The sequence below is a fragment of the Takifugu flavidus genome, chromosome 19 (assembly GCF_003711565.1).
Source record: "Takifugu flavidus isolate HTHZ2018 chromosome 19, ASM371156v2, whole genome shotgun sequence".
In the NCBI taxonomy this organism is placed as follows: Eukaryota; Metazoa; Chordata; class Actinopteri; order Tetraodontiformes; family Tetraodontidae; genus Takifugu; species Takifugu flavidus.
In genome coordinates this window covers 3,766,190-3,792,119 of record NC_079538.1, presented here as the reverse complement: position 1 = coordinate 3,792,119, position 25,930 = coordinate 3,766,190, and the positions used below count along the sequence as shown (strand labels likewise).

At 51.5% G+C, this 25,930-nt stretch overlaps 1 protein-coding gene and 4 long non-coding RNA genes across 5 annotated transcripts in view; 3 read left to right on the top strand and 2 right to left on the bottom strand.

Moving 5' to 3' along the window:
• man1a1 (mannosidase, alpha, class 1A, member 1) overlaps positions 1-2,656 on the bottom strand; it is a 43,167-nt gene extending 40,511 nt beyond the window's left edge. The window contains exon 1 of the mRNA XM_057017282.1: positions 1,909-2,656. Coding sequence (XP_056873262.1) covers positions 1,909-2,418 — 510 coding nt within the window. The 5' untranslated portion in view covers positions 2,419-2,656. The remainder of the gene's footprint in view (positions 1-1,908) is intronic.
• LOC130516352 (uncharacterized) overlaps positions 1-25,930 on the top strand; it is a 235,224-nt gene that overhangs the window by 49,581 nt on the left and 159,713 nt on the right. The window lies entirely within an intron of this gene.
• Positions 6,039-7,186, top strand: LOC130516361 (uncharacterized). The gene is made up of 3 exons (XR_008947463.1): positions 6,039-6,173; positions 6,361-6,450; positions 7,011-7,186. It is a non-coding gene; the product is annotated as an uncharacterized LOC130516361 (long non-coding RNA).
• Positions 6,170-23,950, bottom strand: LOC130516355 (uncharacterized). The gene is made up of 6 exons (XR_008947457.1): positions 23,774-23,950; positions 23,575-23,681; positions 22,844-23,085; positions 17,415-17,499; positions 6,977-7,137; positions 6,170-6,448 (listed from the first exon to the last, which is right to left on the bottom strand). It is a non-coding gene; the product is annotated as an uncharacterized LOC130516355 (long non-coding RNA).
• LOC130516364 (uncharacterized) lies at positions 10,143-11,024 on the top strand. The gene is made up of 2 exons (XR_008947466.1): positions 10,143-10,527; positions 10,670-11,024. It is a non-coding gene; the product is annotated as an uncharacterized LOC130516364 (long non-coding RNA).

The window sequence follows — 25,930 nt, the reverse complement described above, 5'->3', positions numbered from 1 at the left end:
GCAATTTGCATGAACATGGAACATCACATGGTGGAGTAGCTGGCAGAGAGGAAGTGGTGATTAGGAGGCTCCGCCAGCGGCGCTGAGGCTGGGAATAAACACGCTGCAGTAAAAAGCTCCAACATCTGGGGGGAGGACTCTGCTTCTGCCAGTCATATACAGTGGTGACATCAGAGGTCGTGACTGTATTTAACCTTTGACCTGCAGAAAGTGACGTCTCACAAATAATATCCTGTTGACAAAAGAGCCGGAGCTATTCCGTTTGTACTAATGCACTACGAGAGGAGCTCAGAGGAGCCCAGAGGAGCTCAGAGGAGTCCAGAGGAGCTCAGAGGAGCTCAGAGGAGCCCAGAGGAGCTCAGAGGAGCCCAGAGGAGCTCAGAGGAGCTCAGAGGAGTCAGAGGAGCTCAGAGGAGCCCAGAGGAGTCCAGAGGAGCTCAGAGGAGCCCAGAGGAGTCCAGAGGAGCTCAGAGGAGCTCAGAGGAGCTCAGAGGAGCCCAGAGGAGCTCAGAGGAGTCCAGAGAAGCTCAGAGGAGTCCAGAGGAGCTCAGAGGAGCCCAGAGGAGTCCAGAGAAGCTCAGAGGAGCCCAGAGGAGCTCAGAGGAGCCCAGATGAGTCCAGAGGAGCTCAGAGGAGCCCAGAGGAGCTCAGAGGAGTCCAGAGGAGCTCAGAGGAGCCCAGAGGAGCTCAGAGGAGCCCAGAGGAGCTCAGAGGAGCCCAGAGGAGTCCAGAGGAGCTCAGAGAAGTCAGAGGAGCCCAGAGGAGCTCAGAGGAGCTCAGAGGAGTCCAGAGAAGCTCAGAGGAGCCCAGAGGAGCCCAGAGGAGCTCAGAGGAGTCCAGAGAAGCTCAGAGGAGCCCAGAGAAGCTCAGAGGAGCCCAGAGGAGTCCAGAGAAGCTCAGAGGAGCCCAGAGGTCCTGACCTCTACTCAGCCCTGGGCAACAATATCTGGCACACATATCTCATCTTCAGTATGTTTGTGGTGACAGGGATCAGTTCCATCTGGGAACTGATCCCAGATGGAACTGATCCCAGATGGAACTGATCCCAGATGGAACTGATCCCTGTTCCCAGATGGAACTGATCCCTGTTCCCAGATGGAACTGATCCCTGTCACCACATGCGTAGATCTGTCAGAGCAGATCAATAGAACAGCAGAGGTGGGGCTGAGATCTCTATCTCACAACAGCCAGAGACAAAGCAGGAGCTCTGCAAGAACCTCCTGCAACCTGAAACCAGCTCGGGGCTTCTCTCTCCACGCACGCACGCGCTCACTCACGCACGCACGCACGCACGCAGACTGCAGCAACACGACAGTTTTGTTGCTACCTGTTGGAAGCTGTCACAGCGGCACAGATGACGTCGTTAATATTCTAACCTATGACGTGGGCATCTTCCGTTAATTAAATGGAGCCAATTAACAACTGTCATTCTTTGAAATGACACGAGGATTCGCGTCATATGTGTTAAAGATTTCTGTATTACACGTCACATAAACCACTTCCGGAATCAGCCGAGTTAACAGGCGCTGCTCGTGCACCCGTCTGGGGGTCCGGGACCAAGCCTTCCCATTCTGATGGAGCATCTGGCACAATCGTCACGCACAACTTCTTCCCGTCGTGCCCGCATCCTTCTGCCCCCCCGGAACCTCCGTGTGCTCCCGCAACACTCGGCAGATTTTGGGGAACGCGGCTGGATGTTTCCGCATTCGCTCAGCAGACCAACGTCATTATGTGAACGCGCACAAACCGTTTTTACTGGCACCACGTTCACTCCTGATGTGCCCACTGCAGATGGAGGGTTCGGGTTCGGGTTCGGATATAGGTGTAAATGTAAAGGTGAGCTGCCCTGATCCACCAGGGACCATTCTGGTGGTGCGTTCACGGAACGGGAGCTCAACAGATCTTTACCTCCTTGACTTTGGCCCGTCTGGCTCTGGTTTCTGGGTCCAGCGGTTCGTGTCCAGTCGTACCGGGAGGTCGGCGGTATTCAACGAAGGGTCGATTGTTGGCGTCCTTCCCCGCCTGATCGATGCTCTCCTTGGAAACTTTCTCCTTGTCGTTTCGAATGTCCTGCTGGATCTCGTCGGGCCGCTTCTGCAGCGTGTCCTTCGCCTCCAAAAGAGCCTTTTCGTGGTCTTTCCTGATCTTCGCCAAGACCCGCTCGTCGTTTCCCGTCGAACCCGGGTCACTGCTGTCCGGACCGGTGCGGGTGTTGGTCTCCACCGCAGATGAATGGAAGAAAACTCCGCTGAGAAGCTTCGACGAGTCCGGCAGGAAGAAGATCGCGCCGAAGCACAAGGTTATAAAGGCGCTGAACATGAGCAGCAGGATGAACTTCTCCGTCAGCCTGAAGGAGGTCGGGCTGACGGACTTCCGATTCGGGGTGGCGGTGAAAGGCAGAAGAGTTGCGACTGGCATTTTCCTCGCTCAACAACTCGAACAACGCGACAAAAAAAATAGAAAGAAAAAAAACCACGACAGAAGTGTGTGTCGCGGGGCTCAAGCCTGCTTAGATCCGGTCAGATCCATGTCCGAATGACGGGAAAACGTGTCAAATGTCCAAGAAAAGACGCAGATTCTCCGCTGGAAAGTTGCTGGAGCGGAAGGCGGCTGCCCATAGCGAAGACTCCCGCAGACAGAGCGAGAGGAACGCACAGGAAGCGGCCGCAGATGCGTGAGTGACAGCGGCGGTGAGCTCACGCATCTGCGGCCTGTGATTGGCTGGAGCCCCGGGGGCGTGGCTAGCGCCCCGGGGGCGTGGCCTACGCCTCCTTATATAGCGGCTGAGCTCGGCTCCAGACCAGACGTGTGCTCACGTGAGCACCAGGAAGGTTTCCGCTACAGCTCTGGAACCAGACTTCAGTCTTTCTTTCCTTACTTCTTAGTCTTTATTCCTCAGGGGCTCATTTCCGTCCGTCGGCCACGCTGAAACTAGAAAGAAGCACTGTAGTTGCAAGTTGCATAACATGGTACTGCTGTATGGGTGCAGCTCCAGGTCTCAAAGGTAAAAGTCAACCAGAAATGATTAAACATGGTCCAACATATCTATGTTTCCTTAAATGTTCATTAAAATGCGTTCATAGCTGTTCAAGTTATTTTGTTCACAGTCAGACAGACCAACACATAAACCCCTAAACGGGGCCAATTGGTGGAGGTAAACAGTCAATTTAGCTGTTACATTCTCCTGCTAAAGTCCATTTCACCTCATGCCCTCCCACCGTCTCTTTAACCCCTTTCCCTTTTCAAACCAGCCTTTATTCTCTTTTAATGTCTGTTCCAGCTGAACTTTCCTCTGCATTTCACCACCGTCCACAATAAGACGGAAACATTTGTGCAAACGTGTGAGTTAGCATTTAAAACGTTTGGCGAGTGGTGCAATAAATGTGGCTGTAACTGATGCTGACGCAGCCATTCATTTATTTACTTGCCCAGATACAATAGACAGACACATAGATGAGCAATTTTTGCTATAATTGTCTATATTAATTCAGCAACATGCTTATAGCTGTATAGTGATGTGCATGTTAGTCACGCACGGTTAAATCCTGTTTCTTAGTCTGGGGTTTGACTTTTAGGTAAATATTGTACTGTAGATTTAGACAACTAACACGCACACGCCCTTGATCATATAGACACTGTCTATACATGCATGCACGGGTGGCAGCGGCATGGATCATTAGTCTGACAGTTTCTGAGCAGACACGTTGGTCATCGCATTATTATTCCTGACTCAAACCCCTGCCAGGGTCATGTTCTCACCACCCTTTTACAGCCGTCCAATTCTCCATCTTTAACAACCCCATTCCTTTATTACCAGATTTTTAAAAATAGCCAAGCAAGAATCCCCTGATTAAAAGTTAAAAGCTCTATGTGTGACGCTTTTATTTTCTCTTTCATAGTCAGATAGTCACAACCTTTCAGAAACAATTTCAAGGAGCCGTTAACGTGCACTGTGGCATATAAAAATAACCAGACACCCTGAGTCTGTGTTCTTTATCTGTAGCTGCACAAAGGCCACTCGTCTGCAAACACCTGTGTGAAAAGAGCCGTTTCGGCCCCTGTTTTCCCAGGCTTGTTGTGAGAGCTCAGTAGAAGCTCAATCATCTTAATGTGGCCTAACAAATACCCCCCACCGAGGCATTGCAGACCTCATTTCTTACCTTGAGGAAGGAAATATTACGCCTGCAGGGATGAATGAAATCAGCAAGGAGAGTCAGAGCTGATGTATCTGCTGCTGGTCCACATGTGGAACACCTACGTGGTTTTATAACCCCCCCCCAGCAAACACATCAGAAAGTTGCTGGGGTAAAAACGCCAGTGTTCTACACCAGCACCAACCGGGCCGCGGCTGCGGTCTCGTAGGTGTTGTGTTGCTGGACAGGGAAGCTGCGTCCACCGACGACACCATAACAGACAAATCAGGATATGGAGTCACGGGAGACGTCCTGCATCACAAAGAGAAGTTTAATATGGAATACAGGACAGGAAGAGGTGGGTCACGTGATGTTGCTAAGCAACCCTAATGAAGCATGCCTCTCTTCTATGTTGTGTATTTCTATCATTGTACACGGGCGGATCAGTGAAGGGGTCATTCCACTCTTCTGTTATCACACGGTGGTTCCCCAGTTTAATGACGCCACCGTCACGCAACGCTCACGCTCCACATTAAACACCCGTCCAGTGGAGATTTACGCCTTTTGCAGCATTATCTCGTACGTTAGAACGGGAATGAGACGGGTAATTTGGCCCTTTTATGTTGCCCAGGCGTGACATTCCCCCTCAGCTTCAGACCGTGTCACGTGCACGTGCTTTTCAGTCCGCCTCTCTAGAGCTGGAACCACAGCGGTCCAAATTAGAACAATTAAAACAGCGTTAGGCGGGTGTGTGCACGGCAAACTGCAAAAGAGACGCGTGGCTGCCCAGCTTCCTTCTGACCTGCTTTATTTTGTGAAGGGTGTTTATTATTATTCATGCGCATGCACGGGTGGGAGCCACCATCCCTGCTACGCTGGGCAGATAACTGAGAGACACTTCAGCCGCTCTGCTGATGAGTATTTGCTGATGGAGACGCCAGACGCTCTCACATGAAACATGCAATTTATTCTCGAGTGGAAACGCTAATCACACACAGCTAAAGTAGATTTGTCTCGATATCAGGCAGACTTGGCCTCGCTCACATGATGAGTTCCTGCCTGGTTTCAGACTGAATGTGTCATTTCTGATTGGCAGGGATCAGTTAGGTGTTACATGACTGACGGGTTTATTTCTGAGGGGAAATAGGACAGCTAACAAGAGCCCGACGGGGCCTGAATGCTGTCAGGGGAATAACGCACTTCAGCCGCCGGACAAGAGGAGCGGAGCTGGGAAGTCTAATCCGAGGTGGCAGATGCGTGCCGCCATATTGAGATTCTAATTCTGGCCCGACATCTTGTTGAAATGATCGGCCGCGTGGCCGCAATCATCTTTGCACCTTGTGATTCAAGCAGAAAATTGAATGTGAGAGGAATCGTGTGGAATTTCAATATGGAAGGGTCTGAAACGGCTGCAGCCTGTCACTCACTTATTCTATCAAAGCTTCTTTCTCCGGTTCGATTATGCGGAGCTGCAGGGGCCTGAGCCACGTCTGAGCTCTTTTGAGGAACGACCGATCACGGGAGGAGTCCCCCCGTCCTCGTGTGTGGTGAACAGTCGGTCTCACCCTGCTGTTCACCATCGCCGCGGTTACCATCACGCCCCGACTCGGTCGGAGGAACGTTTCCACCCAGACACCAGGACCCTAACCCGGCTGAATCGCATTCTGTCGCCGCGTCGGTGTCAAAAACCAGTTGTTGCTGCGGAAGCAAAGATTGTTCTTAATTGCGTCGGGCCTCGCGGAGGAAGAGCGGATTCTCACCGAGCCGCGCTCCACTTTAGCTGTCTGGTGGGGATGTTGCGTAATCTGAACTCATTTTCCCATTTATTGGTTTGCAGAACATTAATTAGTTTCCTCTTCCAACAGAAAAGCCCCCCAAAGTCCTCCACCAGCCCCACATCCAGAGCCTGGTATTGCCCTGTCGTTAGCGAGCACATGGCTACGTTCACATGTAGCCAGCCCACGACATCACTGATCATCTCGTGGTCTTGGTTTTCCCGACAGCGACGAGGAAACGGTTTTATTCTCCATTCCATCTGCAGTTTCGTAGCTTTTATTCATTTTCCTCCAGTTTATGCCTTAGTTATATCTGCTATGCTTCGAGACGTGCGCATCATTAGCGTTAGCACTGCGTAGCTATGTCTTTCAGCACAGCTTTGTTTATTTTTCCATTTTGTCTCAGTGAATATCAGGCAAACTTCATCATCTTCCTCTGGTGTTTAATGTAGGTTCTTCCTCCGCTGACGCACCGAAGCTCCACACGTGATTGTTTCCAGCACCAGGAGACCAGAACTGGTCGGTTCTCCTGGTGTCCACCTGTACGTATGCAACAATGTGTCTCACTGGTGTAAATATCAAGCAGGAAAGTGCCGCGCACTCTCGGTGATCGTGAAATTACTTCCTGAATGGATTTTTTATTATGTTTAAATCAGAATCCGCTGCTATAGTTTTGCCCGGCTGGATTCATTTTCCAAAACATGAGAGATGATGATGTGCAATTCTGCTTTTTGTGGTTTCAGCCACGTATAATTAATGTGATATATAATTTTTGGTTGCGTATTAAAATAATCCGACACTTCAGGCTCTTGCTCTTCACACACACGGAATCCTCTTTTCTAACGAATCCCTTTCTATATTCAATATGTGGAAAAGTTTCTAGATAACAAGTTTAAAAACTCATAATGCTGTTAAAATGTTTCACTCATATCAAGTTTGAGAGTCTATTTATGTGGCAACATTAATATTTACTAGGCACATTGAGCAATGTAATGATATAAATAAGTGTTAAATTACGGTTTCCTGGTTGTAACTTCCTCTTTTGACATCATTTCCACAACATTTCACCTGATATTAAGCAGCGGTTGTCTGTCCCTTGCAGCTGAAGGCGTCCTCCAGATGTGAAACAGCCGTGCAGTCGTCATCCAGCTGTTTGAGCTTCGATCTGTCAACAGTCCAAATGTAAGCTGAGAGAGCCCGGCTCATCCCCGGGTGTGGAGAGGAAAGGGCTGAAACAGGAGGGAGGAGAAGAGAGGCAGAATAAGATGGAGTTCAGAAGAAAAGGGGCTTTAGCGGGTGGGGGGTGCTCGCTGAACGAGGTCACTAATTGGGTTGGGACTCGACTCGGATCCCAACCCAGCGTTCCTGACAGCAATCAAATTATTTTGGAATTCCTCCTCAGAAAACAATGTTAATTTCCGACTGCGGGAGGCTGAAAGGGAAACGGCGGCAGGAGCGGAATAACGAGTGCTGGAACAGTTGTGCACGCCGCGGCCGGGGGCACGCGGGGTCCCGCGGGGTCCCGCGGGGTCACGCGGGGTCACGCGGGATCACGCGGGGTCACGCGTGCCCCTGCGCCCTCCGTGAGCCCGGCCTGCGTTCTCATCTCTTCTCTCATCGTAATGAAGTGCTGGAAGACCCTTTTCTGCTCTGTCCTTTATCTTCACACTGGTGCAACGACTCATTAATGGCGAAGAGCCGACACTTTTAATGTCCATATCAGCTCTTAACGTTCCACAGGCCGATAATATCCAGGAGTTGGAGATGATAATAACTCATGAGAAATGCTAATTACTCAGCACAATCATCAAGTGAGAGTAAGATGGAAGCGAAACAACCTTCTGGACGTATGTGTTCATCACATATCTGCAGCCTGACTTCATTTCCTGGCCGACATTTTCATCTTTATCTCTTATGGAGTCTTGACATCTGTCTTCCATCAGGGGAAAAGTCAATGTCAGATTTAAGGAAGTAATGAGGTTGTGGCCTAGAAAATCCCTCTCCAAACAAAGGCAACAGCTTCGTTCCGCCGTCATGTTTGACCAGACACTTTTCAACTATTTTAGACATCCTAGTAAACATTTGTGAGATGTTCTATCAGGGGGCTTTGTCTTGGATCAACTAAAGCGGAGGGTTCTTAGGCTGTCAAGGTGAAAAGAGTCAGTCGGAGTTTATGTTGGGAGCTGCTGGAAAAAGCTGTGAGTCCAGTCTGATCTGCCAGGCTACAGGAGCTACTTCCAGGGTGTGGAACATCTCCAACCCCAAATCTTGCCCTCAGGCGGTTTATGAACTCATTTACATTTGGTGAGAATAGTATGTCCAGTATAGACCGCAAAATAAAACCCATTAGTATATAAAGTAAAACACACTGATTAAATTGGTGCACTTTCCAAAAACAGCAACATATATTTGCATATATTTGAATGTGGTAACTCAGCAGCTCTCAGGCCAGATTTACACAGCACCTAATGAGGCCCCTCCACAGGCCCCCGCAGGCTGGCAGTCACATGACCCCCGGCAGTCACATGACCCCCGGCAGTCACATGACCCCAAGCACGACTGTACCTGAGCGCAGGAGTCCTCGTACAGCATGTCTCCACCACACTTCCTGTACTGGGGACCTCAGTGGTGTCTCGTGCTCGTGCTCGTGCAGCGGAGACAACGAGCTCCTCCAAACCTCCTGAATCGTTCCCTGTGTGAGCCAAGTCAAACCAGCCTCCAGGGCTCCAACATGCCGAGCCGACACTGGCACCGAGAGAAGAGGGCAAACAGCACCGTAAAGTCTAATTAATCCCTGGGTTAATCAGGCAAACGGAGCTGTTGAGGCAAAATGGAACCTTCGTCTGATGGGCGCAGACCGTTGTTTCACGTCCCTGGGTCACATGACTCAGCATCTGTAGTCTGTCTGTCTCAGGTGAGAGTCTCTTCCAGTACTGCTGCTGCTGCTGCTGCTGCTGCTGCTGTAGCTGCTGCTGCTGCTGCTGCTGCTGCTGCTGCTGCTGTAGCTGCTGCTGCTGCTGCTGCTGTAGCTGCTGCTGCTGCTGCTGCTGTAGCTGCTGCTGCTGCTGCTACTGCTGCTGCTGCTGCTGCTGCTACTGGTGCTGCTGCTACTGCTACTGCTGCTGCTACTGCTGCTACTGGTGCTGCTGCTGCTGCTGCTGCTGCTGCTGCTACTGCTGCTGCTGCTGCTGCTGCTGCTGCTGCTGCTGCTACTGCTGCTGCTGTAGCTGCTGCTGCTGCTGCTGCTGCTGCTGCTGCGTAGCTGCTGCTGCTGCTGCTGCTGTAGCTGCTGCTGTTGCTGCTGCTGCTGCTGCTGTAGCTGCTGCTGCTGCTGCTGCTGTAGCTGCTGCTGCTGCTGCTGCTGCTGCTGTAGCTGCTGCTGCTGCTGTAGCTGCTGTAGCTGCTGCTGTTGCTGCTGCTGCTGCTGTAGCTGCTGCTGCTGCTGCTGCTGCTGCTGCTGCTGTAGCTGCTGCTGCTGCTGTAGCTGCTGTAGCTGCTGCTGTTGCTGCTGCTGCTGCTGCTACTGTAGCTGCTGCTGTTGTAGCTGCTGCTGCTGCTGCTCTGCTGTAGCTGCTGTAGCTGCTGCTGCTACTGTAGCTGCTGCTGTTGTAGCTGCTGCTGCTGCTGCTCTGCTGTAGCTGCTGCTGCTGCTGCTGCTGTAGCTGCTGCTGCTCTGCTGTAGCTGCTGCTGCTGCTGCTGCTGTAGCTGCTGCTGCTGCTGTAGCTGTGCTGCTGCTGCTGTAGCTGCTGCTGCTGCTGCTGCTGCTGTAGCTGCTGCTGCTGCTGTAGCTGCTGCTGTAGCTGCTGCTGCTGCTGTAGCTGCTGTAGCTGCTGCTGCTGTAGCTGTAGCTGCTAGTGTAGCTGCTGCTCTGCTGCTGCTGCTGCTGTAGCTGCTGCTGCTGCTGCTGCTACTGTAGCTGCTGCTGCTGCTGTAGCTGCTGCTGTAGCTGTAGCTGCTGCTGTTGCTACTGCTGCTGCTGCTGCTGTAGCTGCTGCTGCTGTGCTGCTGTAGCTGCTGCTGTACCTGCTGCTGTTGCTACTGCTGCTGCTGCTGCTGTAGCTGCTGCTGCTGCTGCTGTAGCTGCTGCTGTAGCTGCTGCTGCTGCTGTAGCTGCTGCTGTAGCTGCTGCTGCTGCTGCTGCTGCTGTAGCTGCTGCTGCTGCTGCTGCTGCTGTAGCTGCTCTGCTGCTGCTGCTGTAGCTGCTGCTGTAGCTGCTGCTGTAGTGTCACTGCAGCGGGAGCTCGTACCAACCTCGACAGCTGTAATTGGTTTAAATCCCCACACAGCAGCCAGCAGGATTCTCCTGCAGCAGCATGATAACGTCCCGTGTGTCTGGTTCTGTGACCTGCAGTGTTCATCACTCCTGAACGCCGCAGCACAAAGCTGCTGCCGTTCCCGTATTGTTTGAGCCAACTGGTCCTTGAAATTTGGTTCTTGATGTCATCCAGTGGAAACTGTTGGTCTGTTTCTCAATCTTTTACTCCTCGTGCTGTTTGTGTGTTTTTCAGAATAAATCCGTGTCCAGGACCCGACTGGAGGGAGTTTATCCTGCAGTTGTGAGCCCACATTAGACAATCTCCTCGGCTGGCCGTGTGTGTGTGTGTGCGTGTGTGTGTGTGTGGTGTGTGTGTGTGTGTGCGTGTGTGTGTGTGGTGTGTGTGTGTGTGTGCGTGCGTGCGTGCGTGCGCGTGCAGGAAATGCACGTTTCACACCCAGTGTTCAGTAACTCTGGACGATATTTTTGCCCGACACATTTGGAGATCCAAAGTCGGCGCCTTCGTTAACGCTCACACATTATCTGGGTCGACCCACGATCTGGGGACGTCGCTAACGCTAGCGGGTGGCACGGCAGCAGCAGGACGTGGCGTCCCACAGGCCCTTGAGCTGATCCTTGAGCTGATCCTTGAGCTGATCCTTGAGCTGATCCTTGGGGTTAGGGTTAGGGATCCTTGAGCTGATCTTCCATGATGGGAAGGTTGACGGTGATTGGGGTGAGGACGTGCCAGAGCAGGAGGAGCCTAACCCTGGTGAGGAGGCCGGTGGGAGGGCCAGGACAGGGCGGCAGGGTCTCCTCCTCGAGCCTTCATTGGTTTAAGAATAAAAACTCTCTCAGAATCTTGGAGAACATCTCCCTTTAGAGTAAAAGTGTGTGAACTTAATACAATATTTGTTCCCAGTTTGGTTCTCTGTGCAATATGCTTATGTTATAACATTGTCATTACATAAATAATGACTCCTTCACAGAGCTCTGGGGGGATCCAAGGTAGTTTGGAGTAAGGAGTGCTCGCTCTCCTTACACCTAAAGGAGAACGAGCACTCCTTCCAGGACAGCCCAGTACGATACTGGCCAGAGGAGACCGCTGGTCTGAGAGGGGGGTCAAGGAAGCATCCATGTCAAACTGGAAAAACCATCCTTAAACAGAGGTGGTGGGCGGAGGCACTTCCTGTCACCCAAGGCAGTCCCCCTCTCCTTCCACCAACAAACCAAACGTTCACACCCTTCCAGGAGACCTGGAGACCCACCAGCCAGCAGACAAAGGGGCGACGCCTCAACTGAAACTAGGTGAACGACCCGACCAACGACTCTCAGGTCACCACCCAGATCATTAGCATTAGACTGAAGGAGATCTTCCACCCAAGATGCAGGTGCACGTCCCTCGTTACGGAACCATACATCGATATTTGCATTGTTTTAAAAATACATTTTCCTCCAAATATCCTGAAAACCTTTGTTTGCTGCTATAGATGCAGATGTAGACGCTGGTCACCACGGCGACGTTGTTATTGACACGGCACTGCAGGTAACGAGCACCGGTCCCTCAGGAACCACCGTATTAACGTAACCTATAGAATAAAGATTATATTCAGTGGACGCGCTCAGTAAATCGACTTGCATTGTTGCTATTGTTGCATTATTTGTGGGGCTCGGGACGTGTTCTGCTCTGGTAATAAGCATTTAACAACACAATGCTCACACGCTCGTCGCTAACACGAGGCACGTCGCTAACACGAGGGTCGTCGCTAACACGAGGCACATCGCTAACACGAGGGTCGTCGCTAACACGAGGCACGTCGCTAACACGAGGCTCGTCGCTAACACGAGGCACGTCGCTAACATGAGGGTCGTCGCTAACACGAGGCACGTCGCTAACACGAGGCTCGTCGCTAACACGAGGCACGTCGCTAGCACGAGGCACGTCGCTAACACGAGGCACGTCGCTAACACGAGGCTCGTCGCTAACACGAGGCTCGTCGCTAGCACAAGGCACGTCGCTAACACGAGGCACGTCGCTAACAGGAGCGGTTGTTTTAATATTCATGGTTAAGGTTAAGGGGTCGTGCTATTTTGTAAAGTTTGCTGTTAGCAAAAATCTGGCATGTGAGGGGTCACGGTTATTTGTTTCTCTGCCCGGTTGTTCATCACACACACACACACACGCACACACACACACACACACACACCACACACACCACACACACACACACACACACACACACCACACACACACACACACACACACAGCGGTCCTTGAAAGGTCCTGGGGACACACGTTCCAGGCCTTCCCAAACCTCCTGCACCCCTGAACGAGCCGAACCCCGAGCGCGATGCTCCTGCTGACATTCCCTTAACTTTACTTTGCTCCAGACTTATGTAAACACGGTCAAAACTAACGTCTCCGCAATCACGCCGCCGCCATCTGCATCCCATAATGTTGTTCACTCCATTTGTTTGTGTAAAAAGAGCGCCGTGACGTTCATACTGGGCGGTCTGTTGGGAACCAGTGTTGCAATATAATGTTAGAATTACAGATGCTTCTAAGTAATTAAATATGCGTAACTGCTATCGGCAAAACCCAAAAATATGCACGCGTGGCAAATATTGGATTCAGCCCGAGCTAACCTGACGTTTCTGGATGAAGCTAGTTTCGTTTCCCTGATGTAGCATTTGAGCGTTAGCCGCAGACCGACGCAGGCTTTGGTTTGGGCCGTGTTTGTATCAACTGGTGCTAATGTGTTAGCATCAGCTTTACATTGAACAGTCAACATTGGTGCTTCGATCATGTGTCAAGGCAACAACGTGCACATGCTACATGAGCGGCGGGCGAGAGGAGCCCCTCTCAGTGAACATTGAAGCTAACGCTAGATAGCATTTCAGGCACACTAATCCGATTTTAATGACATAATGGAGGACCGTTGTTGATACGCCGCCTTTCATTTCTCTTTTGGCTGCCAGAGTTCTAAAGTCAGCATCTGCGGAGCCGATAAACAAGTTGTAAAAAAAGACCCGAGTCAGCAATGTCACAACGACGGAGCCCGTTTGTGCGTCCGCTTCCTGTCAATGTGACCCGACCCGTTCTGATGAAGCTTACCAAGCAAGTGCCAGCGTTTGATAGTGCACGTACAGCCACGTACAAGCAGAGCCAGATCACCTGCAGCGCGTCGGTTCGGTTGGACACAAATGGACGTGAGCGGTGGGCCGCCAACAACGACAAAGACACCAAAGACAACAAAGACAGCAAGACAACAAAGACAGCAAAGACAACAAAGACACAGCAAAGACAACAAAGACACCAAAGACAACAAAGACAACAAAGACAGCAAAGACAACAAAGACACAAAGACAACAATGACAGCAAAGACACCAAAGACACCAAAGACAACAAAGACAGCAAAGACAACAAAGACAACAAAGACAGCAAAGACAGCAAAGACAACAAAGACAACAATGACAGCAAAGACAGCAAAGACACCAAAGACAACAAAGACAGCAAAGACAACAAAGACAACAAAGACAGCAAAGACAGCAAAGACAACAAAGACAACAATGACAGCAAAGACAGCAAAGACAACAAAGACAACAATGACACCAAAGACACCAACCAACAAACACAAAAGACAACAAAGACAGCAAAGACAACAAAGACAGCAAAGACAACAAAGACACCAACAAACAAAGACACCAAAGACAACAATGACAGCAAAGACAACAAAGACACCAAAGACAACAAAGACAACAAAGACAACAATGACAGCAAAGACAGCAAAGACAACAACGACAACAAAGACAACAAAGACAACAATGACAACAATGACAGCAAGACAACAAAGACACCAAAGACACCAAAGACACCAAAGACAAGAGGGCGTCTGGCGGATGCTACAAGCCTTTACCTTCGGCAGCATCTCCGGTGCCTTGAGCACTTCCTGTCCGGTTCTTCCCGCCCAGGAACTGGAGGTGAACTGGTTCATCCCTGCTCACCCCGTTTGTTGACCCTTGGCTGGTTTTTGTAACTCCTGCATCAATAATCAGTGAACAGTGGCGTCAGTAGCTTCCACGTGGACGCCAGACTTAGCGTGACCTTCACGTGCGCGCGTACAGACACTTGGGCTGTAACACGAGGGAGGGACCCTCGGCTGCCGTTAGTGCCTCAAAAGGTTGGATTAGGGCGAGTTTGACAATCGGATCAGCGTCTGACTGGGACCCAGGTGCATCAGAGGTGGTTTTGTGGGCGTGAATTGTTTTTCCACCCTAATCTTAACCAACCTCATCACACACACTCACACACGCACACACACACGCACATGCACGCACACATGCACATGCACGCACACATGCACATGCACGCACACATGCACATGCGCATGCAAACCAGCATGTCTCCGAGGACGCCCCGGCCATTTTTCATGATGATCCGAAATTAACTGGAGATGTGATGGTGGAATGGACGAATCGTTGGGTGGTGCAGCAGCATTTCATTTGGGACGGACCAGACCGCCATGAATACCAATCATGGTGGGGGGGGGGCAGAGGGATGGGGGGCAGAGGGATGGGGGGCGGAGGGCTGGGGGGGGGGGCGGAGGGATGGGGGGCGGAGCTGTTGCTGTGGTAAAAGGGGAGAGTCGAGGCTCTCACGCCAGCGAGGGGACGGACAAGATGGCCGACAAGTGTGAACAACACTGGCGTTCCGTCTCAGCGCTTCGCTCCCGTCACTCGTGCAGCGTTCCGGCTGAAATGGGGGGGCGTGAGCGCGGCCCCCTCGGGCACGCCAACAGTCCATTTAGCCAATATAAACGTGGGCCGTTAATGCTGCCTTCTGAGTGAAGCAGCAAGTGCATCGCTCTTCCTCTGTTGAACAACGGTTCTCCAGAACAAAGCAACCGCAGGACCTCCAGGACCTCCAGGACCTCCAGGACCTCCAGGACCTCCAGGACCTCCAGGACCTTCAGGACCTTCAGGGCCTCCAGGACCTACAGGACCTCCAGGACCTCCAGGGCCTCCAGGACCTCCAGGACCTCCAGGGCCTCCAGGACCTCCAGGACCTACAGGGCCTCCAGGACCTACAGGGCCTCCAGGACCTACAGGACCTCCAGGACCTACAGGACCTCCAGGACCTACAGGGCCTCCAGGACCTCCAGGTTGGCTGTCTCACGGACTTTAGCTCCTTTTTGGTTCTGGTGTGAAGGGTTCTAGCAGGGTTTCGAGGTTCCACTATTGATCAGAGGATTTTCACCAAAAGCCTTTAATCATCTTTACAGCCTGATGTGATTTTACTGCTGCCCTCAGCGTCAACGCTCGCTAGATTAGCATGTCGGCTAAACGTCTGGAGCGTCAAATAAAAGTATAATCGTCATTTATTTATGGGTGCAGTTACTTTTACGAGCTTATTCAATATAGGCGTGTTGCTGGCGTGTTGCCGGCGTGTTGCCGGCGTGTTGCCGGCGTAGCGGCGCTGCTGCAGCTATGTTTGAGTTCCAAGAGATTGTAAATGTTGGAGCGTTTCTGGAGCACTGCCGAGGTGCTTTTGAGCAAGACACAGAACCCCAAATTCCCATAGCAAATGTCCAGAGTGTAAAAAGAGCCACTTCTGCTCTCTGGGTATGAAAGGTGCGTCCTTCACTCTTAGCTTCACTTAGCTTCCTGTGCTAACGTATTGAGGTTGTGCTGTTTCCACTCTCATCCAGCGCAGGTGTGATTCCCGGGGAGGAGTCCGGCCTCACCTGTTGAAGCTGGCCTCACCTTCAGGAACCTCGGGGTCGTTGCCAAGGCCACGGATGGATTGAAGCAGGCTGATGTTCTGCCCTGATCTCCACCGAGAGGACGCTGCGTGTTCCCGCGTGTTCCCTGGACGCTGCGTGTTCCCGGGACGCTGCTCCCTCCGGTGGAACAGCCGCGCTGGGTCGGTCCGGCTCGGCGCTGACCCGGGACCTGCGTGTCGTGCTGCCAGCAGGCTTTGGAATGGCTGCGTGTCCACTGGAGACGCTTGAGTGGCACGTGGCTAACGAGAACGTTGGGTCACGTGAGCGTCCTGAGGGGGCGACGTCACATCGGCTCAGCTCAGGACGCCGCTGCTGGTCGTCCAGCTGTGCACAACAGGCTAAAGGAGCCGCTAACGCGTTGCTAAAGCTACCATTTGAAAAGCCGCTCACCATTTACAAGTGAGTGATTTTGGAATAACCAGTCATGCACATTCACGTGCACATTCACGTGCACATTCACGTGCACATTCACGTGCTGACAGTGGAGCCTCAGAGCGAATTAAGGGAGGTCTGGGATTGAACCCACAACCTTTGCATCACGCCTACCCCTTCAGCTCGTTAGTCGATATCGACTTTGAAGTTAATTAAACTCTTAAAACTCGTATTTTAAAAAAAATAATTTCCAGAACATTATTTTAAATAGGTTTTGAATAGCGCGGTTTGGTCACAGATGCGCCCTCTAGTGGTTAGTTGTGGTAGAGACGATCAAAATCAGCCTTCTCTATCGGGAGACCAGCCCAAACAAACAAACAAACAAACAAACAAACAAACAACCGTTTTTTTTTAAAACTACCGTTTCCCACCCAATGCTTATTTCTTGCTTTAAACTGATTATTTGCCACCACATTCCTGGTTGGAAAACAGCAGGTTTCAAAGTTTCAAAGTCCAGAGCTCCAGGCCGATCACACACACACACACACACACACACACACACCACACACACACACACACCACACACACACACACACACACACACACACCTTATATGTTTAATCGTCTGATTTTATCCGTCTCTGCAGAATAAAACACCCGCTGCTAAAAATGGGCCGGATTCTGACCTTTAGCTGGGGGTAATAAATAGACGTGAGGATTGTCTGCGTGGGTTTGACCTCGGACAGCGGAGCTTGAATTGGTGGAGTCGGGCTCAAAGAGACGAGCTCCCGTCGCTAAACACAGTTTGCTGCTAGCTAACCGTATTTTCATTTGTTCTTTACATTGTGATAAATAGGTCAAGAATGAGAATATTGCTCAGCAAGTCTGTAGATTCTCATTCATCCCAGTTCCCCCAGTAGGATCTCTGCCTCGACTGGGCTCGTTAGGGGTTTTCTTGAAGTTCTGAACTGACTGAGACCAGAGCTTGAACATACAGCCCTTGTGGGGCATTAGCATGCTTGTGGGGCATTAGCATGCTTGTGGGGCATTAGCATGCTTGTGGGGCATTAGCATGCTAATGCTGTGGGTGCTCACCTGAGAGTCGTCGGCAGGGTCGCTGGCCTGGTGTCGGTTGAGACGTCTCCCCTTATGGTGGTGAATCTCCAGGTCTCCTGCATCCCTGTTGAGATGTGGATTTATATGGTTATTTGCTCCATTTCCATTAACTAAACGAGGTAATCATAATTTCGCTATAACTGAAAACAAACTTTCATCTGTACCTTTCTCCTCCACTGACATTTAAAGGCCCTTAAACATTCATTTACAGATATTTGGAACTAAAACATGAATTCCCCTCTTGATTTGATCGTAATAAGGCATCAGTGATGATGATGATGATGATGATGATGATGATGCGTTAAAGTTTCAGTTTTCAGCAATTCTGACTTGTAACACAAATGTTGATTCTTAAAATGCAGTAAAGGTCATTTTCAAACAAAGATTCATGAGCAAATTAGGAAAATGCTGGTTGCTACCCTGTGTGACCGTCCATCCGATTGTTTTATGGATCAATACTGTGAAACAGATGCTGCAGCTGTCGGGGAACTGATGGCTCAATGCGTCCCTCAATACACAGACAGTCACACGCCCACTTTTCTCCTCTGGAGCTGCTTTAGATGGAATTTGTGATTTCAACACTGGTGAGCCGATAATTAATTTGTACCTGTCAGCAGGAGATAATAATCAGCCGATCACGTGGACCCGGTGCTGCTGATGCTAACGGCTGCTCTCTGTCCAAACCAGGAGATAAATGACTCCCTTTCAACAATAACGGGTTCCCCAAACAATCAACAGGCTCCTCCCACGAGAGCAGCGCCGCTTCCCTCCAGCAGGAGGTCACATGGTGCAGATGTCACATGACGGCTCGTGCAGTTGTTGAGGGAGGTTTGTGATTCGGGGCGTGTAAACGGGGCTGACGTGACTCAGACACACAGCACGAAATGGCTGCTCCTAAAGAAGCAACGTGAGGGACGTCCTGACATCTGCTCATCTTACACCTCCGCGCTGCCATTAGCGTCTCTGCTCCAGCATCATTAGCCTGGTGTGTTTGTCTGAGACGCTAGTGAACAAATCCATTAGCCAGCGGACTCCAGAAGGGCTGCAGCAAACGCCACGATGTAGCTGTAGCTGCTGCTGCTGCTGCTGTAGCTGCTGCTGCTGTAGCTGCTGCTGCTGTAGCTGCTGCTGCTACTGTAGCTGCTGCTGCTGTAGCTGCTGCTGCTGCTGCTGTAGCTGCTGCTGTAGCTGCTGCTGCTGTAGCTGCTGCTGCTGCTGTAGCTGCTGCTGCTGTAGCTGCTGCTGCTGTAGCTGCTGCTGCTACTGTAGCTGCTGCTGCTGTAGCTGCTGCTGCTGTAGCTGTAGCTGCTACTGTAGCTGCTGCTGCTACTGTAGCTGCTGCTGCTGTAGCTGCTGCTGCTGTAGCTGTAGCTGCTACTGTAGCTGCTGCTGCTACTGTAGCTGCTGCTGCTGTAGCTGCTGCTGCTGTAGCTGCTGCTGCTGCTGCTGTAGCTGTAGCTGCTGCTGTAGCTGCTGCTGCTACTGTAGCTGCTGCTGCTGTAGCTGCTGCTGCTACTGTAGCTGCTGCTGCTGTAGCTGCTGCTGCTGTAGCTGCTGCTGCTGTAGCTGCTGCTGCTGTAGCTGCTGTAGCTGCTGCTGCTGTAGCTGCTGTAGCTGTAGCTGCTGCTGCTGCTGTTGCTGCTGTAGCTGCTGCTGCTGTAGCTGCTGCTGCTGCTGGGATGTGGGACCAGGGTGTGTTATTGTGCACACATCCACCATGTTCGGGTTGCTCCTTGATCTTAAGGCGACGTGACGGAGGAAGCGGCGGCAGGAAAAAGCAGCGTGTTCGAGCGAGCGGAACACTGACAAACTTTGGTCTTCTCACACGATGATCGTGTCGCTTGGATTCAGCTCGACGTCCTCTGAAGCTTCGGTTCCAACAGAAACACGGTTGAGTGGTTGAGCTGGTGGACTTTACCGGCCAATGAGTCGGACCTTCCCCTCCTCGGTATCAGCAGTCGCTTCATAAAGTAACAGAAGGTTGCAGAGAACACGTGGACACGTGAGCAAACGTGCGCTCCAGCAGGCCACCGAGACACTGCAGGTGGAACGCTGAGCGATTCTGTGGGCTCACGGTTGGGCGGATCCACCAACACTGTGTGTCGGTACCGACACCGAGAGCAGCTGAGCCTGTGCAGCGTCAGCGGGGCGACTCAAATAACTCATTCCACACTCGGGTGCACATCGTGTATTTAAAGGAAGAAAACCGCAGAAAACAAAGAGTGGTTGGTTCCTCGCGGTCCTGAAGAGAAGCATGACGGGGGGGGGGGGGGCACGCTCGGCTTAAATAGTGATACAAATGTGGATGTTTCAGGGTTAGCTAATCAAGTCTTTGGTCTTGGTTGGCTCAGCGGGGACGATGTTATTGGCTTTGTGGTTATTTCCACATAAAGACACCCGACTGCCTCTCTGACATTTGTCGTCACCTCCAGCAGGTGTCCAGAGTCATTATAGAGCCATAACAGAGCCATTCCAGGGTTCGACAGCCATTCTTATCTTTTATGTCCAATAATTCCTCTAAAATCATCAGGTAGACACTGTTATTGTAGCGGATTGATTCCTGTTGCCAGCGCACGTCGCCGCTGAATCGAATGCTGTTCCTGCCCAGGCTGGTGTGATTAGAGCTTCTCCACGTGGTCGTTCCATCGGCACGGTTGTTATCCTGTTTGCCTCAGATATTGGCGCCGGCGGCTCACGGACCCGTGGTCCTCAGCTGCTTATCAGAGCTGCTCTGTGTCACCAGCAGAGATTGTCTGCTGCGGGACACGTTTTTGGGATTGTAATATGCAGAAAGAAACAATTATCTCCTGCTGAATATCAGGAGGAATACTTGCTTTGGATCCGTGCGTCTCATTCCACCTCATTATGGGTTTATTGGCCGCCGGCCAGAGCTGCTTCGTTGGCACAGAACTTCCATTTCTGCTGTTGATTCTGCGTCTGCACTGAGACCCGAAGAGCAAAATACAAAATACGATAAATTTCATTTCGAGGCTCGCCAATCGATCTTCCCAGAGACGGAGGGGTTTCCCTGACCAGGGGTGCGTATTCATGTCCTCACCGTTTGTGTTCGAGTCCAATGGCACCATTTTATCCTCGTCCACTCCAGGGATCCAAAGATGAGCTGATGTGGAGGCGTAAAATGTCTATAAACGTCCAACAAACGTGACCAGATCCCTGTGTCAAGTGCCAGCACATCAGAGGAGCCAGCCCAGTGTCAACAGTCCCACTTTATTGGTGTAGGCACCAGACCAGCTGGATTAGGTTCAGGCGGGGGGAGATGAAGGGCTGGAGGGGATCTCTTTTACTGGTGGGGTCTCAATAACACACAACACAATCTTGTAAAGTTGTTATTCTTCTTCTTCTTTCAGAAAAATCAAACAGGGCTGAAAGTGTCCGACTTCTAGAGGGTCTCCATGAGGAAGTGAAGGTTGATTCGAGCTGGTGTTCGGTGGCCTGCAGACGTGTCACCGCGTCTCCGAGGCTCTCGAGTAACATCGGGACTCTGATCCCACCTGTAAAACCGGCGCCACTAAGGCACCAGCCTGGTGGGAGCTTTGTGTTCCAAACCCCATCAAACAACATCCGTGAGGGAATCTTGGAAAATGTCAGTCATCACAACCAAGCCAAGGTCTGAGCCCTGGTTGCCATGGTTACCGTTCACGTATCAGCCTCTGCCTTTTATGAAATACAGATTAAACTGAAGCAAAAGTCAGCAGCGACCTGAACGATCTGTAGTGGGATCCAGATCCAGAGACCCCCTGAGAAGGTTGGCGTGAGGCTCCACCACCTGGAGCCGCCTGGCACCGGAACGCCGAAGTGATAATTAATTCGGATTACCAAAGCTGAGAGCGGCACTTTGGCAAGAGGCGGCTGAGGCGGTGGGGGTGCCGAGTTGAGAAGGGATAATTGAGACGTAATGAGGAAGACGGAGATGGAAGCGGTGGGTGGACCGCTGAACGGAGACTAATGGGATTGTTGAGAGAGCGGCGGGAGGCGGGTGGGAGGCGGGTGGGAGGCGGCCTCGCCTTGGCAGCGGCGTCGGAGCGTCGGAGCGTCCAACAACCGCCACTCTGCAGCCTCACGCCTCATAAATATTGAGAGCGGTACTGGACCAGGCCATGTGGTCGGGAAGTAGCGCTCGCCCGCTGATGGTGGGGGCCGAGAAAAGTTAGGAAAACGTCTCCTCACGCCACCACGTCCAGTTACTGAAACTCACGTGGAGTTCCGACTGGAGGGAGGAAAGGCCTCAGAACCCAGAACCTGAGCCGGTACAAAGCGGCGCCATTAAGAGGCTCTGAGCAAACATCATGGAGCGGCAGAGCAAGTGGACCCCCGGCAGAACGGCACCGGCAGGTTCTCAACACCTTAATTATTGGTTCTGAAGGGAAATGAGACTTTTCGAGTTGTTTAGCTTGAGCTAACCAACCCCCCCCCGTCCCCCGGAAAACAATGGGGATTAAACCGTTAGGTACGTACGATATTTTGTGCGTGATATTTTTCAGGGTAATCTTTTATACTGCGTTTACTAGCATGAGACAGCTGCTAGCAAATTAGCTTTTGAAGAGGATTTCTGATTGCGTTGAGAATGCTGAGTAGTGTTGTTGTGTGTGTTGGGTCCCTGCAGCCCCACAGGAGGACAGCAGCCTGGAACAGGACGTTCCACTTTAACCCTGGACAGAAGAAAAGGGGACAGAGACGCAGAGATGGGACGAATCCAGCGCCGATAAGGACAGAGGAAAAGAGAGTAAACTAAAGACAGGAAGTCTCAGCCTGGGTGTTCTAGAGACCCTCGCAGTATTATTAGTAAGTAAATATTGTGAGTCCTGGTTCAAATCCCCGAGGGACCATTCCGAGTTCTCCCTGGGTATTCCAGTTCCCTCCAACTGTCCACAGACCTGCTTTTGGGGGACAGGTGTGTACCCCACCTGTTGTCCCAAGACAGCTGGGATGTGCAGACACAGGAACAACCCGACTGGAGGAGGCCCTGGTCCCTAGGGGATTTGAATCGGAAGCCTCGCTGTGAGACGACAGTGCTAACTACTGCACTCAGGAATATAGCAAAAACTAGAGCTCTAGCCCTCCGTGTTAGCTTGGCCTATTAAAGCCCCCCCATAAAGGGGCCCCGGTGAAAGACCCCCCAGATGGTTTTCTATGGCAGAAAGTCGGAACCTTCTCCTGCCTCCAGCACTTCCAGCAGACCTAGTTTTATCCAGTCTGGGGCTACATATACCTGGCGTGTCCCAGGTGTCCTTCCATCAAAGAGTGACTCCCGAGTTTGGAAACAACGGCGCTTTTGTTCCCGTGTCCTAAAGTCCGGCCTGAAATGCAGCCGTTTCATCTGGGGACGCAGCAATCGGCCCCCGTCTCTTTCCAGGTGTCACAAATGATCCCGTGTGGCTGATGCTGACCTTGAGAGTGGAGGCGTGGAGCGGCAGGGGGGCCGGACAGGTGTGGAAACCTCGGCCGTGAACAGACGGAGCCCCTCCTCCACGGGCGCTGACCCCATGGCCCCGGCTGTCTCCAGCACCTCCGCGAGCCTTTAAACGAGCATGCACATGGCGACGGTGCGTCTGCAGCACAGTCGGCCGCTGTGGGACAATAGGAGGCCGGGAAGGGATCAGCTTGTTGTGTTCTGCCTCCGTCACCGTTTCTGAAAGACACCGGCGCCTCTGCAGCATCAACCCGCTACAATTATAGTTGCTATTTCCAGCTGAAGAGGGAAAGTTTGTATCTGCAACTGGCTGCTTAGGGAAAAGTATGATTGTACACTTATGGTTGTATTATTATTGTTATTATCATTTTAAGAAAAAGAGCATATAAAGAACAGCTGAACGGCAAAAGTCAAGGCCCCACACATATTGAGCGGTGTTCTGTTAGCGGCTGCTAGCAGGCGGTGGCTGGGTCCCTGCACGTGTTACTGCCCCTGTGGGGGCAATAATCTCTGAAGCTGAGCTCAGATTAGAAAAAATAATTAAAAAAAACTACCCTCTATACACCAACATGGGCGTCCGAAGCTTTTTACTCCAAACGATCTTAAAGACTTTTAATTAGGAATTGTAACGGAAATATAATGCAACATAAGCAAACCTTCAGTTTTGTCTCTGTAAATATGCTTAAGTTTTACTTTTCTTAATCTCACCTGCTGAAAGTGAACATTTCCGTCCCAGAACATCACTGAAATCCCCCATTTGGAGCTGAAAATCCCGAGTTCTCTGACAGGGAGCCCTCAGCCGCAGGTGTGTCACACTAAATAGCAGAAGGCAACAGGCGGCGTCAGCTAACGCTGGTGTGTGTGGGTGTGTGTGGCCGTTCAGGAACCGTGACTAAATAACACACACCTGGTGCCGCTGGTCGTTTACGGAGATGACGTTGACTCATGGAAGTGTTGTGACTCTTCAGCCATATCAGCGCCGCTGCCGTTAACGGCGCCGCCAGCTGAACAACAGCTATTAGCGGCACTTAAAGGAACGTCAGCGGCTCTAAGAATGAGTAATGGGCCGGGGGGGTGCACACCTTCTCTCCTAGTTCTGCTGCAGGTTCTGTCTCCTGGAGCAGGAGGGTCAGATGGTCGGTGGGAAGCCGCATTAGCAAATCACTTTACTAGCGTAGCATCAGGCAGTCGGGCCGTGTTGGGGAAGCAGCGTAATCAGGTTTGAAATGTCCCCAGAAAAAAGAATCATAGTGGGTGAATCAAGGACATTAAAGCGGGCCAAGTGGACCTGGACCTGGACCTGAACATCTGTGGACTCACTGAAGGGGCAGGGGCAATAAAACCGGTCCGGGGAAAAACATCTAACAGGATGTTTGAAATTAAATAAACGCCTCCCGCAGGTGGCAATAAAACCACGTTCCTGTTGTTGTTGACACCAGAAACCGACGTTTCAGATGCAGCTTCCAGACAACATGATGTCATCGGCTGGTTCTGCTGCCTGTCTGAGCCCCAGCAGCTCATTTAAACTGGACCAAGACCAGGAACCAACCTTCCACCTTCTCCTGAGCTGGTCCTGAGCCCCCACCTCGACCCAACGGGGCCGAATGAGGACAGGGACAAAATTGGGACAAAATAAACGAGAACGTGGTTGGAAACAACTTTCAACGTGTGATCAAAGTAAAAAGAAGGTTTTGTTGTTTCGGCGCCTCCCTGCAGGGGGGCAGGACCAGGCCAGTGCTGCTGTATAATTAATCTGGATTATTTTCTAACCCTCGTATCTCCTCTTTGTCCCCCCCCCCCCCCGCGTAGCCTAATCACTCACGGTTGCTCCTGTTATTAGCCCTGCTGCTCCCACATTCATCCGCTTCCACATTATGTGAAATCGCTTTCATGCAGTGATCCCCCCCCCGCCCCCCATTTGCTGAAGTGCTTTTCATTATTTAGCCTCCTTCTTTGGTCCAGCTAAACGTCCTGGCCAAGGTTGTTCCTGGTGGTGAGTCAGCTAAGACCTTGGTCCTGGGGGGGGGGCATGCTAGCTGGACTGAAATCAAATTTTTCAAAATCTAGCCAATTCACCAAAATAATGTCACTAAAGGTCATGCGTACACACCAGGACCAGGACCAGGACCAGGACCAGGACCAGGACCAGGACCAGGACCAGGACCAGGACCTCTTTGCTAGAAATCCTCAAATCCTGATCACACGAGCCTGAATAATTAGCCACACACACACACACACACACACACTCACACACACACACACACACACACACACACACACACACACACACACACACACACACCTTGGGTGGGAGGGTCAGGGCTTATCTGGAGCTGTGATCAGCTGATGTCCAGCGGCTCCTGCGGCCCCTCAGGATCCACCTTATCTATGAGGCAATTATGGTAAAAGTGAGTGTCAGCATTCCTGTGGTTGAGAGGACCGATCAGGATATCAGACAGATGATGTTACACACAAGATGATACATTTGTTCAAAGTTCGACCTATTGTAGCTTTTTCACTTGTTTTCTCAGTGTGTGTGTGTGTGTGTGTGTGTGTGTGTGTGTGTGTTAGAGAGAGACACACACACTCCCGGTACCGTCGTGGATCTTTCCAACCATCAGTCCAGCATCTCTGGAGAACATTTCACATCTTTGCATTTTTCTGCCTCCACGATTGTCCAGGAAACAGATGAATCCTCTTATTTTGTAAAAACTCACTTTTGTGAGTCGTGTTGATTCTTGGCAGCCGGAGCTGCAGGATCTCAGCCGCCACGGTCGACCTGGTGCTCCCACGGGGACAGAACCTGCCGGGATCCGCCTGGCGGGATCCTGCCGGCCTCAGGGCTGCTTGGACGCCTGTTGAGACGATCGTTTAGGGATGAGAACAAAGGCTGACCAGGGGTTCAGGAAAAGGTGGAAGGAGAGAGCCGCCAACAGGGATCAGCTCTGACCAGATCCCATGACTGGATCAGCTCTGACCAGATCCCATGACAGGGATCCGCTCTGACCAGATCCCATGACAAGATCAGCTCTGACCAGATCCCATGACAGGATCAGCTCTGACC